The 13,342-nt window shown below is 53.8% G+C and overlaps 2 protein-coding genes across 6 annotated transcripts in view; one reads left to right on the plus strand and one right to left on the minus strand.

Annotated features, from left to right (window-relative positions):
• Nucleotides 1-12,771, plus strand: part of EMILIN2 (elastin microfibril interfacer 2) — a 59,789-nt gene extending 47,018 nt beyond the window's left edge. For all 4 annotated transcript variants that reach the window (XM_055559210.1, XM_055559209.1, XM_055559211.1 and 1 more), the window contains 4 exons: nt 7,611-7,988; nt 9,282-9,314; nt 9,575-9,703; nt 10,553-12,771. In XM_055559210.1, coding sequence (XP_055415185.1) covers nt 7,611-7,988; nt 9,282-9,314; nt 9,575-9,703; nt 10,553-10,890 — 878 coding nt within the window. In that variant the 3' untranslated portion in view covers nt 10,891-12,771. The remainder of the gene's footprint in view (nt 1-7,610; nt 7,989-9,281; nt 9,315-9,574; nt 9,704-10,552) is intronic.
• The window catches only part of LPIN2 (lipin 2), a 375,312-nt gene continuing 369,221 nt past the window's right edge, over nt 7,252-13,342 (minus strand). The window contains exon 19 of one of the 2 annotated variants that reach the window (XM_055559221.1): nt 7,252-7,348. In XM_055559221.1, coding sequence (XP_055415196.1) covers nt 7,267-7,348 — 82 coding nt within the window. In that variant the 3' untranslated portion in view covers nt 7,252-7,266. Of the gene's footprint in view, nt 7,352-13,342 lie in introns of both variants that reach the window. The other variant, XM_055559220.1, reaches the window with a different exon arrangement.

A 13,342-nucleotide genomic window follows, 5' to 3' on the forward strand; every position in this document is an offset into this window, starting at 1 on the left:
TTAATGGCTGAGTAATATTTCATTGTGTATATATATCACATCTTCTTTATCCATTCCTCTATCCATGGGCATTTAGGTGGCTTCCATGTCTTGGCTCGTGGAAATAGTGTTGTGGTGAACACTGGGCTGCATGTATCCTTTTAAATTATGGGTTTGTTTTTTTTTCAAATACATGCCCAGGAGTGGGATTGCTGGATCATGTTATTGTTGTGGTTCAGTCGCTAAGTCATGTTCTCTTTGCCCACCAGGCTCCTCTGTCCTCCATTATCCCCTGGAGTTTGTTCAAATTCATGTCTGTTGAGTCTATGCGCTGGATCATATGTAGTTCTAGTTTTAGTTTTGAATGGTATTAATAACATTTCATTTGGGGGTGCTACAGATTTAAGAACCCCATCTTTATCCAGTTGCTTAGCCTAAGCTGTGCTGTAAGAATGAAAAAAACACAGGTTTTTCAAATCAGCTCAGTTCAGTCGCTCAGTCGTGTCCAACTCTTCTCGACCCCATGAATTGCCTATCACCAACTCCCGAAGTTCACCCAAACTCACGTCCATCGAGTCGGTGATGCCATCCAGCCATCTCATCCTCTGTCGTCCCCTTCTCCTCCTGCCCACAATCCCTCCCAGCATCAGACTCTTTTCCAATGAGTCAACTCTTCGCATGAGGTGGCCAGAGTACTGGAGTTTCAGCTTCAGCATCAGTCCTTCCAATGAACACCCAGGACTGATCTCCTTTAGGATTGGCTGCTTGGATCTCCTTGCAGTCCAAGGGACTCTCAAGAGTCTTCTCCAACACCACAGTTCAAAAGCATCAATTCTTCAGCACTCGTAAAGCCTGGCAGGGGAAGAGTGGCCTCATGCCAGTGTTATGACAGTTTTGGCCTTCAACTTGAAATTGGTTGAGATTGAGGCCAGTGTAGGTCCCAGATAGCATGATGGAGTCAGTCCGAGTGTCATAAATACATAAAGGCTGCATAAACCGCGCAGACTCAGACCACACTGCCTCTGGACGATACCTGCCCTTCTGCTCTGTGAGCATCTGGTTTCTGTAAAGCTCTTCAGTTGGTGAAAGCAGCGGCTGCTTTTCTCCGTCTGAACCTTGACTCGAGGACTGCTGTGTCCTTGGCACCAGGCTCTCCCACAGCTGTGCACAGTCCCTTGCGAGCTTGATAGAAATAAGGACTCTGGGCTCCCTCGGGAGACTCCTGCTCAGCAGGGGTGAAGTCAGTTCCAGCAATTTGTCATTAAATTTGTAATTAAAACAGAGAACCCCCCCAGCTCCCATCATGGAAGCGGAAGGCAGACCCCCCTCAGAGGCAGCTGGGCCAGAGAGAAGCGGAGAAGCGGGGGGTGGTGGGGAGGGTGGGAAGGGAGGGAAAGCCCTGGGTGCGGAGCCGCAGCGCCCGCGCCAGCTCTGCGGGACCCGCGTGTCCCTGACGGGCTCTGCCGACGCTGTCACTGTGCCTCCTCACGTCCTGACCGCGGCGGCTTTACAGCGAATCTTAAAATCAGGTAGACCCTCTGCGTGTCCATGTATAGCTTCAAATCAGCTTGTGAATTTCTATCAAAGAAGAAATCCCCGGTGACTTTTTGGGTCAGGTCGGCCTCTCTAGGGTTCAGTGATAACAGGTGACCTCTGTTCCAAGGGCGCTGCCCCGCCGATGTCAACCCGCGAGGCTGAAGCTGTGTCTGTGTCAGTGGTCTCTAGGTCGCGATTTTCAGAAACGCCAGCCTGTTTGCCCTGTGGAACCTGATTCCAGGGGCCTCCGCATGGTCACACTGGGCGGGACTCCTTTCTCGGCGGGGCTCCATGCTCTGGAGGGACGGTCAGTACAGGCCCTAGATAGGTCATAGTCTAGGTCATAGTCTCTAGATCCATCCATGTTGCTGCAAATGCTTTACTTCATTCTTTTTCTAAAATTTATATTTATTTGGCTGTCCTGGGTGTTAGTTGAGGCATGTGGGATCTAGTTCCCTGACCAGGGATCGAACCCGGGCCCCATGCATTGGGAGTGTGGAGTCTTAGCCACCGGACCACCAGGGAAGTCCCATATTTCTTTTTGTTTAATGGGCGAGTAATATTTCATTGTGTGTGTGTATATATATATATACACACACACCACATCTTCTTTATCCATCAATGCTGTGATGGAACCACACAGTGCCCCCGGGACCAGCTTGAGTGTTTTCTCTCTCCATTCCAGCCAAAGCGCAAAGCAGCATTTCCACTGTTTGCTCAGTAGGACAGTTCCTGCAAACCCATGGTCTCCCCCTCCTTGCTGTCAGGGCAGCCGCATGGGGTTTCTGTGCATTGTCTCCCCAGCGGAGGCTCCTTCACATGCCTCCCCATCCTTTCCCCTCTTGACCTTCTGGCAGGGAGACCAGCGAGTGTCTCCTCAAAGCCCCTGCCTCATGCCCCCCGTGCCTGGTCAGTGCAGGAACCTGGTCCCTCGGCACCCCCTCTGAGCTTGGCATTTCTCATCAGGGTGGCGCGGGCCCTTCCCAGGCACAGAGCTTTGCCAAGCGCTGTGACTATCCTTCCACTAAGCCTGCTGTATGTCAGGATGTGGGTGGGTTTCGTTTAAAGCCAGATGTCCTGGGAATTCCCTGGCAATCCAGTAGTTAGGATTCCACACTGTCACTGCCAAGGGTCCAGGTTCAATCCTTTGTCAGGGAATTTAACATCCTACAAGCCATGCAACCAAAAAAAAGAAAATACAAAGTCAGAAGTCTTGATTGCCATCTTTAAAACAGTCCCACCACCCTGACCTGTAGTTGCATTTGGTCAGCAGACACCCTCGCAATGCCAGGCAGCTCCCCAGCCCCTGCCTGCACTGGGCTTCTAGTGAATTGGCCTGGACATTTGCACAGTGCCTTGTCACTGTCAGGGATGTGGCCCCACACCCGTCACTTCATCTGATCAGCCAAATTCTGCCTGCTTGTCAGGAGACTTTGAGGGTTTAGCCTGAGTGGTGGATGACTCGGCCACGCCGCCAACACAGACTCTGACGTCCCCGCAGCCCCGCGCTGTGACATGACTCCATGGGGTTGCTGACAGTTTCCTCAGGCAGGTCTTCATCTTAGCAAAGGTTACAATGGCTTTTAATAAGAACTTTAGCGGAGTGGGAGTGGCCTTTCCTATCTGCTGTTGGCTCCATCCTTGGTGAGGTCGTGGCCCGGCCTGTGCACAGCTGCACAAGGCCACGGCGGGGGCATCAGGACGGAGACCTGGAGGCAGGCTGTGGAGCAAAAGCATCATCATTCCTCACGTGAAACATGGGCAGCCCCACTTGGTCCTTATGAACTCAAATGGTCACTGGATTAGAAACATATGTGCAGTTCGAAAAGACACTGGCTGCCAGAGTTATCTTCCCAGACGGAGCAAGATGCTGTCCAGTTTGTTTCCAGCGTGTAATAAATGTGTGTTAGAGACACTACGTGATGTGCTGGGGGCCAAGGCTGGGGAGCAGTCGGGATCCAGGGCGGCTTTCTCGTGCCGTCTCTGCTGTGATGTGAGGGGTGTCGGAGCCACCCGTTCTGCACAGAGTCCTGGACAGACTCCCCGTGGAGATCGGTGCAGGATATTTGGCCCAAGTGGTTTATTTGTTCATTCTTTCCCCTCTGCCTTCCACTTGCTATCACGGGCCTGGGTGTTGAGGGAGTGATGACTGAGAGAGAGAACCATCCCTGTTTCTAAGTTCTGGCATTGTCCTTACAGATCCTAGAAAGACGATTATCGTTAGCAAAGTTAGGGCGCCTCCTCTACTGGCTGGCGGGAGTGAGGGTGCAGCCCAGGGTACTGGCCTTTCTTCCTTCACCAAATACTCAGACGTCTCAGTGTCACGTGCCAGTCCCTGGTGACAAAAGATCATTAAAATGTGTCCTCAAGTGTTCATCACCCAGCAAGTGAGGAGAGGTATGAAAACCAGACAGGCCCTCAGAGCTCCATGGTTGGGAGGCAGGATTGTTAAGCGCTGCTGGGCTTCACAAGGAGCAGCGGGACTGTGGGGAGGGGCGTGTGTCGTCGAGGATTCCTGAAGAGCCGGGCCCCAGGGGCTGGACTGAAGGCAGCAGGAGATGATGGAGCAGGTGGTGCGGACACGGCTGTCAGAGGAGATTCGACTGGATCTTATGAACAGTGGAGGACAGCTGGAGGGTTCTGAGCAGGGACAATGATAAGGACGAACTGTCCTCGGAGAAAGGTAGGGAGGAAGGACCCAAAGGATGATTCAAAATGAGAAGCTGGACTTGGCCCAGATCAGGGTGCGTGTGAGAAAGGAGAGGGCAGAGTAAAATACGACTCTTGAGCACCTAGACGAGGTGACAGAGACAGATGGGGCTTCAGAGAAAGCAGGATGATGTGAAGGGTTTGTAGGGGGATAGGTACGAAAAAAGGTGTGAGGGGCTTGTATTTGGCTATTTTTAGGTGCTTTGTGTCGGAGAAGGCCATGGCACCCCACTCCAGTAGTCTTGCCTGGAAAATCCCAGGGACGGGGAGCCTGGTGGGCTGCTGTCTATAGGGTTGCACAGAGTCAGACACAATTGAAGTGACTTAGCAGCAGCAGCAGGTGCTTTGTGTACTGTAATTCTTTGAGGGTTATAGGACTGGGGAAAAGTCTTTGTGTTTAAATTACGGGTGGAGACACGCAAACTTGGGCTGAAGGGAAGGAGCCAGTGAGGTGGAAGGAGAGAGATGGAGAGGAGAGGAGCGATGTTGGAGGAGCTTCTCCAGCAGAGAAGGAAGGTGGGAGCCTGCGCTGCGGAGGGAGGCCAACTTGTGAGCCGAGAAAACAGCGTGAGGAGGAGGGGGAACAGACAAGGAGGGACCTGAGCATGCTTGGACTGGAGGGAAAGGAGACGGGGTGGGCCCCAGTGTCGTCTGTTTTATAAAAATAAAACACTTCTGAGGAATTTACAATGGAAACCACCTCCCCTGCCCCTTCTCCCTGTTACCCTTCTCATCCCAGAAGTGGCCACGTGCAATTCTTTGAGCTGTTTTCTCCACTGATGTTTACTTCCATATTTCTATATCAATTTATTAGCTTTAGATATCTCTATATGGATATTATATACAGTATTTGACATTATCAGCTGCAGACATTAGCCCATAAGGGTCTTTCATGTCTCACCCTCCTCCCAACAGTTATACCACAAAAATCAAGTCAGTATTTATACTATAAGCTAAACAGTTCAATAATAGCCAAATAGGATTGTGTTGCTTTCCTCTGAGTTAGCAGTAGTGTTATTTGCTAGATTTTATGTATCTGTCTTGGGATTCTTCTCACTCACTGAAACTCTCTCAATACCATAAAAAGTATCAGGTCATTTGTTGGTTCCATTTAAAAATTTTTTTTTTTTTGGCAAATTATGCATTTAATTTAAAAAAAAATTTTCAAATTGGAGAATAATTGCTTTACAATGTTGTTGGTTTCTGTTGAACAACAACATGGATCAGCCTAAGTATACATTTATCCCCTTCCATTTTTCAACCTAATTACCTCCCTCTGGGAGTTCTCTCTTCCCAACACAGCCTGGACTGCTTCCTCTCTAGACTTGAGAAAGCTCTAAGGCTTTCAATCTGAAACTTTTCACTGCCATCCTAGAAGTTTCTTGAACTTCTGTCCTGTCTTACACCCTTTACTCCGTGTTTCTTTTTTTAATGGTTTACTTTCATTTTGGTGGAGTACATTTTCCAATAGCTTTTTAAGAAAGGGTGCTTGAGAGTTTTGCTGGTCTTTAAATAGTTCATGGCTGAAAAAGGTTTATTGTAGTTTCACAACTGGCAGATATTTTAGCTGAGTACAGAACTCAAGGTTAACAATGATATTCCTTCAACATTTGAAGGTGTTGTTCTTTTGCTTCCTGATTTCCCTTGAGAGTCTGATGATGTCCTTCTGATTTGAAGTCACTTCCCTCCATCCCCAAAGTCTGTAGGATCTTCTCTTTATCCTCAGTGTTCCGAATATGCCTTGGTTTGGGTCTTTTATTTAATAATCCAGCTGGGATCTTTTACAATTCTAATGAATTGTGTATTCGATTCTCTCCTTACCACCTCTCTATGCCCCAGTTTTTCTATTTACTCGAGAAAGTTCTGGATTGGAAAGAATCTAATTTTCCTAGTTTCTCTCCTATTATCCATTATTTTATCTACCTGGTCTACCTTCTAAAAAATCTCCTTGATTTTGTCTACCAACTCTTTTACTGAATTTTCTTATTTTGGCAAGCATATTTCTAATCAGTGAAGACATTCTTATTCTCTCGTTAGGCCTCTTTTAACACCAATCTATTCTTGTACTTTGGATGCAGTGCCTTCTGTTTCGGAGTTTATTTGCCTATTTTGTAGAGTAGGCACAGGGTTTGTAAGAAATAGTATGTGTGGGAAAGCATGCAAAGAAGCAGTTTACTTCAGACAGAAGCAGCTAGAGGGTGGGCATCCTTGCCAGCAAGGAGTGTGTCTTACAACATGTTTATTTTCTTGTATTATCTGTTTCTTCAAAGTTCCTTATTGCTTGGTTATTTCCTTCTCATCCTGTCCTTCACTGTGGCTAGTGGCGTCTCCATGTCTGAAATCCTTCATGCCAGTTTCTACATCCAACCCAGCCCTTCCCGCCAGAGTACTGCAGAGAATTAAGACTTGATGCCTTCCCACTGTATGGTGTGAATGAACTTATCTTCAGTGCATCTAGAATGGTATTAGCTCTGTACCTGGGGGCACTTGAGAAAGTGATGATCAGTTCACTCAGCTCATGTTCTGGAGGGCTTCATCCTCTCATGGAAAGGGTGCTTGCGGAAAAGCTTTCCTTGGGGCTGGAGGTGGGCTGGCAGCCTAGCTCTGTGGGTAGAGGGACCTGTGTTCCATCTGCCACAATCACCTTTGTGACTTAAAAAAAACTAGACTGGGGTGGGGGTACAATGCAGTTTCTGATTTTACTTGATCATAACTTTGGAGCTTTGGAACCTGGGCCATGGCAGGCACCCTATGGATGGAGAAGGTAGGTGGGGTTTGGCTGTTGAGGGTATCAGGCCAGTCCTGGTTATTCTTAGATGTCTTGCAGGCCTGCAGGAAGGGCAGTTCCAGGAATGTATTCAGAGTAGGAAATGGGGGCAGTTTCCAGGCTGTGTCTCAGCACTGTTCCGAGAGGGCAGGGAGTGTGAACCAGGAGGCTCTTGCAGTGGTGCTCCAGGTGGAAGTGCTCCAGCTGGTGATCTTAAGGCTGTGGTGATCCCTGTGCCTGCCGCAGAGGCAGCTCGCGCTCTCTAACACTCTGGGTCATGTAAGGTCTGCAGAAGCAGGCCCTCGGCTTGTGGTGGTAGCAGGCAGGTGCAGTTGCGGGGTCATTATGGAGTTTTTGCTGCTGGAACCAAGGATAATGTTATTTTGGGGAGAGCAACCATCATGTAGAAAGAGAGGCTGAAGACCCTCCTCTCTGGGGCAAGGGGTCCCCACGCTGTGGTGGCTGCTCTTGTGTTTACCAGTGGACCTGGCCCAGGGACCCCCAAGCACACATCTTCCAGGAAGCCATGCCGATGGGGCCTCACAGAGGGGCCTGTGGTTGAGCAGTCAAGTCTGTGGTTTTTAACTCTGTATTTCTTTTTACTTTCTCAAACACTTAGCGGAGGAGCCCTCAGAAACGCCTCAGCCTCCACCCCGGGGGAAGGCCCGGGAGGATGTAGGAAAGCCCTTGAGCCCGGCAGAGGCCCCCACGGAGCTGTCCACTCCAGTGCTGACCCCACTGCCGCCGCCCAGCACTCCCTCGCCTCCGAGGGACCCAGGACAGAAGCCCGTCCTGCCCAAGAGACGCCCCCCACCCCTGCGGCCCGGCTGGACAGGGCTGCCCTTCTTGCCTGGCTCCACGGGGGTCATCATGGAGACTGGAGAGGCCGGCCCCCCAGGCAGGATGGGGGTGTCGGGGCGGGGCCTGCCCCGGGGTGTGGATGGCCAGACCGGGCAGCGGCCCATCCCCAGCGCTGAGGGCTACGCAGGAGCTCCAGGTAAGTGCACCCCAGGCATTGGGAGGCTGCTGCGGGGCTCTGTGGGTCATGGGTCCAGCCAGCAGGGAACAGCATCCAGAACTGAGCTGTCCAAAGATGCTGCAGTGCCCTGGGCACAGAACGTCACACTTAGAGTTGCACCCTGGGCTATATTACTTGTGCCATCCAGGCAGCTCGCTGATCCTCCCAGCAGGAAGTGGACTTGGAAAACCAAACGTACTGGGAGCCTGGGCAGCAGAAAAGAGGAGCACACAACTAAGTGGGTAGGGTGGAAGGTCTGGCTCCAACATTAGATGTGTGGCTGGAGGCTGGAGGAGGCCAGAAGTTGGAAGAGGTTGTTGGAAGAGGTAGGAGGCTGGAGGCAGCTGGATGTTGGATGTTGGAGGATGAAGGAGATAGGGGGAGGGATGAGGATGGTGAAAGGAGGTTGGATGATGGAGGTGGTTGGAGGAGGCTGGATGTTGGAGTTTGGAGGAGGATGAGGTTGGAGGGCTGGAGGAGGTGGTTAGGGGCTAGAGGATGTCAGAGGGTTGGGGGGAGGTTGGAGAAGGAGCATGGAGGAGGTTGTTGGAAGCTGTTGGAGGTTGGGGAAGGGAGGAAGTTGGAGGAGGATGAAACACATTGGACGAGGGAGGAAGTTGGAGGATGGCTGAGGCTGGAGTCCGGAGGAGGGAGGAGGAGGTTGGAGGAAGAGGGTGGAGGAGGCTGGAGAATGGCGGAGGATAGAGGTTGGTGCCTAGAAGAGACTGGAGGAGGTTGGAGGAGGCTGGAGGAGTTTGGATTTTGGCGGAGGCTGGATGTTGGAGGAGGATGGAGGAGGTGGAGGTTAGAGGAAGAGGAGAGGTCAAGGGACACTCACTGTTTCTGTCCTGAGGTAGGTGCTAGACACGCAGCTCCTTGACCAGCACCACGGCTTACATTCTAACACATGAGGAAACTGAGGCTGTGAGCTGTGACGTGTAAAACCCGTGACGCTGGGTGGGGGAGGTCACATCAGCTGCCACAGGCTAGTACCACCCTCAGAGTTAAACCCATCAACTTCCTGCAGGAAGCGATGAGGCTGCCGAGTGGGGCCGTTCCTTCTCAGCCGCTCCTGGCTCTTAGGCAGGGTGCTGCCTTCTCTAGGATGAAGGCTTCCCCTCTGTTAGTTCCACGTATCACGGGTGCTTATATTCTGTCGGATGATGTGTTCCTTTGCACATCCTCCCACTCACTGTGTGAGGAACAACCGGCAAAGGGACTCAGAAATGAGGGGCTGTTAAGGGTTCTGACAGTGTTTGCATTGTTTTCCAGGGTACCCCAAATCACCGCCTGCAGCCTCCCCAGGTACTCAGCCGAGGTGGGAGGGGAAGCCGGGGTGGGCGGGCCTGGGTGCCCCACCCCCAGACGTCACGCACGCGCCAAGCCCTGACGTGGCACACAGGGCCCCGGGCACTCCTCCAGCCGCCTGCTCCTCCGACGAGGACAAGGCTGGGTGTCCACCTCGCGTGGTGGTGTCCACCCTGAGGGGAAATGAGAGGCCGAGGCCGCCCCTTGGGACCGCACACAGGCCTGGGCCGGGCCTGACCGCGATCCTGTCTCCCCAGGGGCTCCGGCGCCGTCTCTCGTGTCCTTCTCCGCGGGGCTCACCCGGAAGCCTTTCCCCAGCGACGCCGGCGTGGTCCTGTTCAACAAGGTGCTGGTAAACGACGGGGACGTGTACGACCCCAGCACCGGTGAGTCTGCCTTTGCTCAGCTGCTCCAGAGGGTCTCCCGCTGCCTTTTTCTGAGCCAGAAGCCACTCACCCTGCTGGGACGGGTCTGCATTGGCCCCAGCCCCCAAAATGGGAGGCCAACCTTGAGCCTGGGCTCCTGCCCCTTGGGCTGTGGGTGCCTCACCTGCGAGAGACCTGACCCCTTGGTCCCCGCTGTTCCCCGGCCCACAGACACCAGCAGACGGGGCGGGGGCGGTCACAGGTCGCATGCACGCGGTGACTGGGGCTCTGTGTGGCAGCTGGTTCTGGGCAGAGGTGGGAGCTCCCGCCCAGGCCCCGGGTTTTAGCATCAGGGCTTTGCTGTGTGCTCACGGCCGGCTTCCCGGGCACCCTTGCTCCCCCCGCCCGGGGTGTGGGGACAGTGTCCACCTGTCAGGGGCTCTTGGCACTCAGAGGTGGGGACCTCCAGTTCTCCCACGGGCCCAGACGCCCAGAACCAGAGTCTGGGCCGTGGGTCTTAGTAAATGGGTTCCGGTGACGCTGAGCAGACGCAGGCCGTGTGCCCAGAGTGCAGGGCCTGGTCTGTCTCCTAGGCTCTATGATACAATTAAGAGCTCAGTGACCTGGCCATTGCAGGGCAGGTGGAAGACTCAGGCCCCCTCCCCAGAGCCCTCGGAGGTGGCCACTCCCACCAGCATGGGGTCTGGGCTCCAGCTCCTCCAACCATGTCTCCACAGCTCATCCCCCCACAGTGGGCCTGCCTCGGGTGGGGAGCAGCTGAGCTGTCTGCCTTCATCCGTGCTAAGTGCCCGCTCGGGCCGGCCATGACGGGTACACCACATGCTCAGGTGTCTGCTTTCCTCCCCACAGGGGTCTTCACGGCCCCGTACGACGGGCGCTACCTGATCACGGCCACCCTCACGCCCGAGAGGGACGCGTATGTGGAGGCCGTCCTGTCGGTGGCCAACGCCAGCGTGGCCCAGCTGCACACAGCCGGCTACCGGAGAGAGTTCCTGGAGTACCACCGGCCGCAGGGGGCCCCGCACACCTGCGGGGGCCCGGGCGCCTTCCACCTCATCGTGCACCTCAAGGCGGGGGACGGCGTCAACATCGTGGTCACGGGGGGCCGGCTGGCCCACACGGACTTTGACGAGATGTACTCCACCTTCAGCGGGGTCTTCTTGTACCCTTTTCTTTCCCACCTCTGAGGCGGCCGGGGAGCAGGAAGGGGCTGACAGAGCTCGGAAGCTGTAATATATTCAGTGTGTGTGTAGCCGGGGTACGGGGCAAGCTCTCTGCAGACACCCCGCCCCTCCCCCAAGACGGAGGTGGCCGGCAGAGCAGGGCACCACCACGCGTTAACGTGGCCACTGCTCCTGCCGCTCCAACTGGACAGCTGGACGAGAGTCGGGCGCCCCGGCCTGGCCGGCCCCGGCTCCTCCCCCGTGTCCCCCGGCCCCGCCTCTGGCTGGGCCTACCCGGTGCTGACTGCGGAGGCTCCGACCACTGCCTGGTGGACTGCGTCCTCCTGATGGACAACGAGGAGGAGGAGCTGCTGAGAAGAGGCAGGCGGCAGAAACTGGTGCCCACCGTGTCTGTCTTCACTGGAGCAGAGCCATCGCCGGCCATCTGTCTCCGTTTACCCTGCCGGCGGGAGAAGAGTTGAAACACTGAAGTGGCGCAGGCCACCACGGACCCAGGGCGGACAGTGGGCTGTCCCAGGCTTGGCTCGCCGTCCCCCACCCCCACCCCCGCCCCCACGCAGCGTTTGCCTGGCTGAGAGGATGCAGGAGAGATTGTCGTGTGGCTTGTTGGGGCTCCTTGAATGACATGTACGACTCAAGTGCAAAGACAGGGAGTGGCAATAAAAACGTAAAACACTTCCAGTGTAAGCCTGGTGCCTCGTGGATTGAGGGTTGCTGCTAAAAAGCACGACTGGAAAAAACGAGTTTAACGGCTATAGAAAGGAAGTGTGAACACATGGGTCTCAACCATGCAACCGGCGTCCCTCAGCATCCAGGCTGTGCACTGCGGGATCGTGGGTGGCTTATAAAGACAGATCGGATGTGCCTGGAGGTCAGAGCCCCCCCACAGCAGAAAGGGGGGGCTCCTCCAGGGAGGCTGAAAGTCGCACTTAACCAGCACCTGTCCAAGCTAATGTGACTGCTTGCCGCCCAGCTCTAAGAGACCTTGCACTCCCAGGGACCAGAAGCTGATCATACTGGGGCTGTCTGGGAAGGGCAGGAACCTGCCTAGGAAGCCCAGGCCCCATACTCCTCTGCCAGCAGCCACACCAACCCCCTTAGCTCCACATGACCTGCTGGCCAACGGAGTGCCACTGGGGGGAGGCAGGTTCCAGGGAGAGGCGGGGACCATAGAAACAAGTTGTCCGGCCTAAATCAAGCCACCAGGTTGGCTATAAAAATGCCTTTTGGAGAAGAAAATGGCAACCCACTCCAGTATTCTTGCCTGGAGAATCCCATAGACAGAGGAGCCTGGTAGGCTACAGTGCATGTGGTCTCAAGAGTCGGACACGACTTAGTGCACTATCTCACCCCAGAGATCCTGCCACATATACCACAAAAACCAAACATCCCCCAATGACCTTGGCCCCACTGTTCCAATCACTCCCAGGTGGGAATTCAGGCACATGTCCACAGAGGTCACAGACAACATACATACGGTTCTGTTATGTCCCATATATTACCCTTTCATGTCCCAAGGAAGACATTTTCTCTTAGAGATTTTCATTTAGTGTATCTTTAAAAAATCTTGTGTTAAACTTGCCTCCATCTTTTTCTTGGGTAAGGACAACCCAGAAATGGCCCTTTTGTGTCTGTGATGTTGCCATTCACAGCTTTCTTGATAGGCCTAGTACAATCTTGAGAACAGGGTTGCTGTATGCTGAATGTCAGACGGTAGCTCTTAGCTTTGCCTATCTTAGGTAGTTATGCTGTGCATTTTCTATTGGTGTACCATGTTTGATTTTGTCCCTAATACCTTTGAAGTTTTTCTGAGAAATGAATAATGCAACATGAACTTATTAAAATACATTTTAAGCCTTTAAAAAAATAAAATAAAAATAAAAATGCCTTTTCCAGGACTGCTCGCCAAGTGAGATTACAGGGCGGCCGCTGGGTCCCTGAGATGGGGTGAGCCTGCCTCCTCACCCCGTCCCCCCAGCTGGGGCAGAGGGGCCCAGGATAGAAGGCCTGCGGTTTTCATGTTATACAGTTCAGGCCCCTCCTTCTGGGGCTCAGGGGTGGGGTGCATGCTCACCCTGTTTCTACAGCTGGGGAACAGGCTGTCAGCAGCTGTGGCTTCCTAGATATGACTCATGGGAAAAACCCTACGGCCGTGGAGTGTTTTCAGGAAACCCCAGTTGGCACATGGCTCTGCCCTCTCCCCTCACACCCCCTTCCCAGGCCTTACCCGGGGCCAAGCGGGACAAACGCTCAACGGGAACCAGACAGAAGGCAGAGACTGACCTGCCTCGCTCCACGGATGGCGCTAGAGTGGCGAGTGCAGTGTCCCCCTTGGTGGGGCCGTATGACTCGTCTACTGCAGTGGTGCGTTTCAGCTCTGTGTCCGCGACACGCAGTGTAGACAGATCACAGCAGGTCCTGCACTGACGCTGAGGAGGAGGAAAGAGGCTCACCA

Source organism: Bubalus kerabau, chromosome 21, assembly GCF_029407905.1.
Source record: "Bubalus kerabau isolate K-KA32 ecotype Philippines breed swamp buffalo chromosome 21, PCC_UOA_SB_1v2, whole genome shotgun sequence".
In the NCBI taxonomy this organism is placed as follows: domain Eukaryota; kingdom Metazoa; phylum Chordata; class Mammalia; order Artiodactyla; family Bovidae; genus Bubalus; species Bubalus kerabau.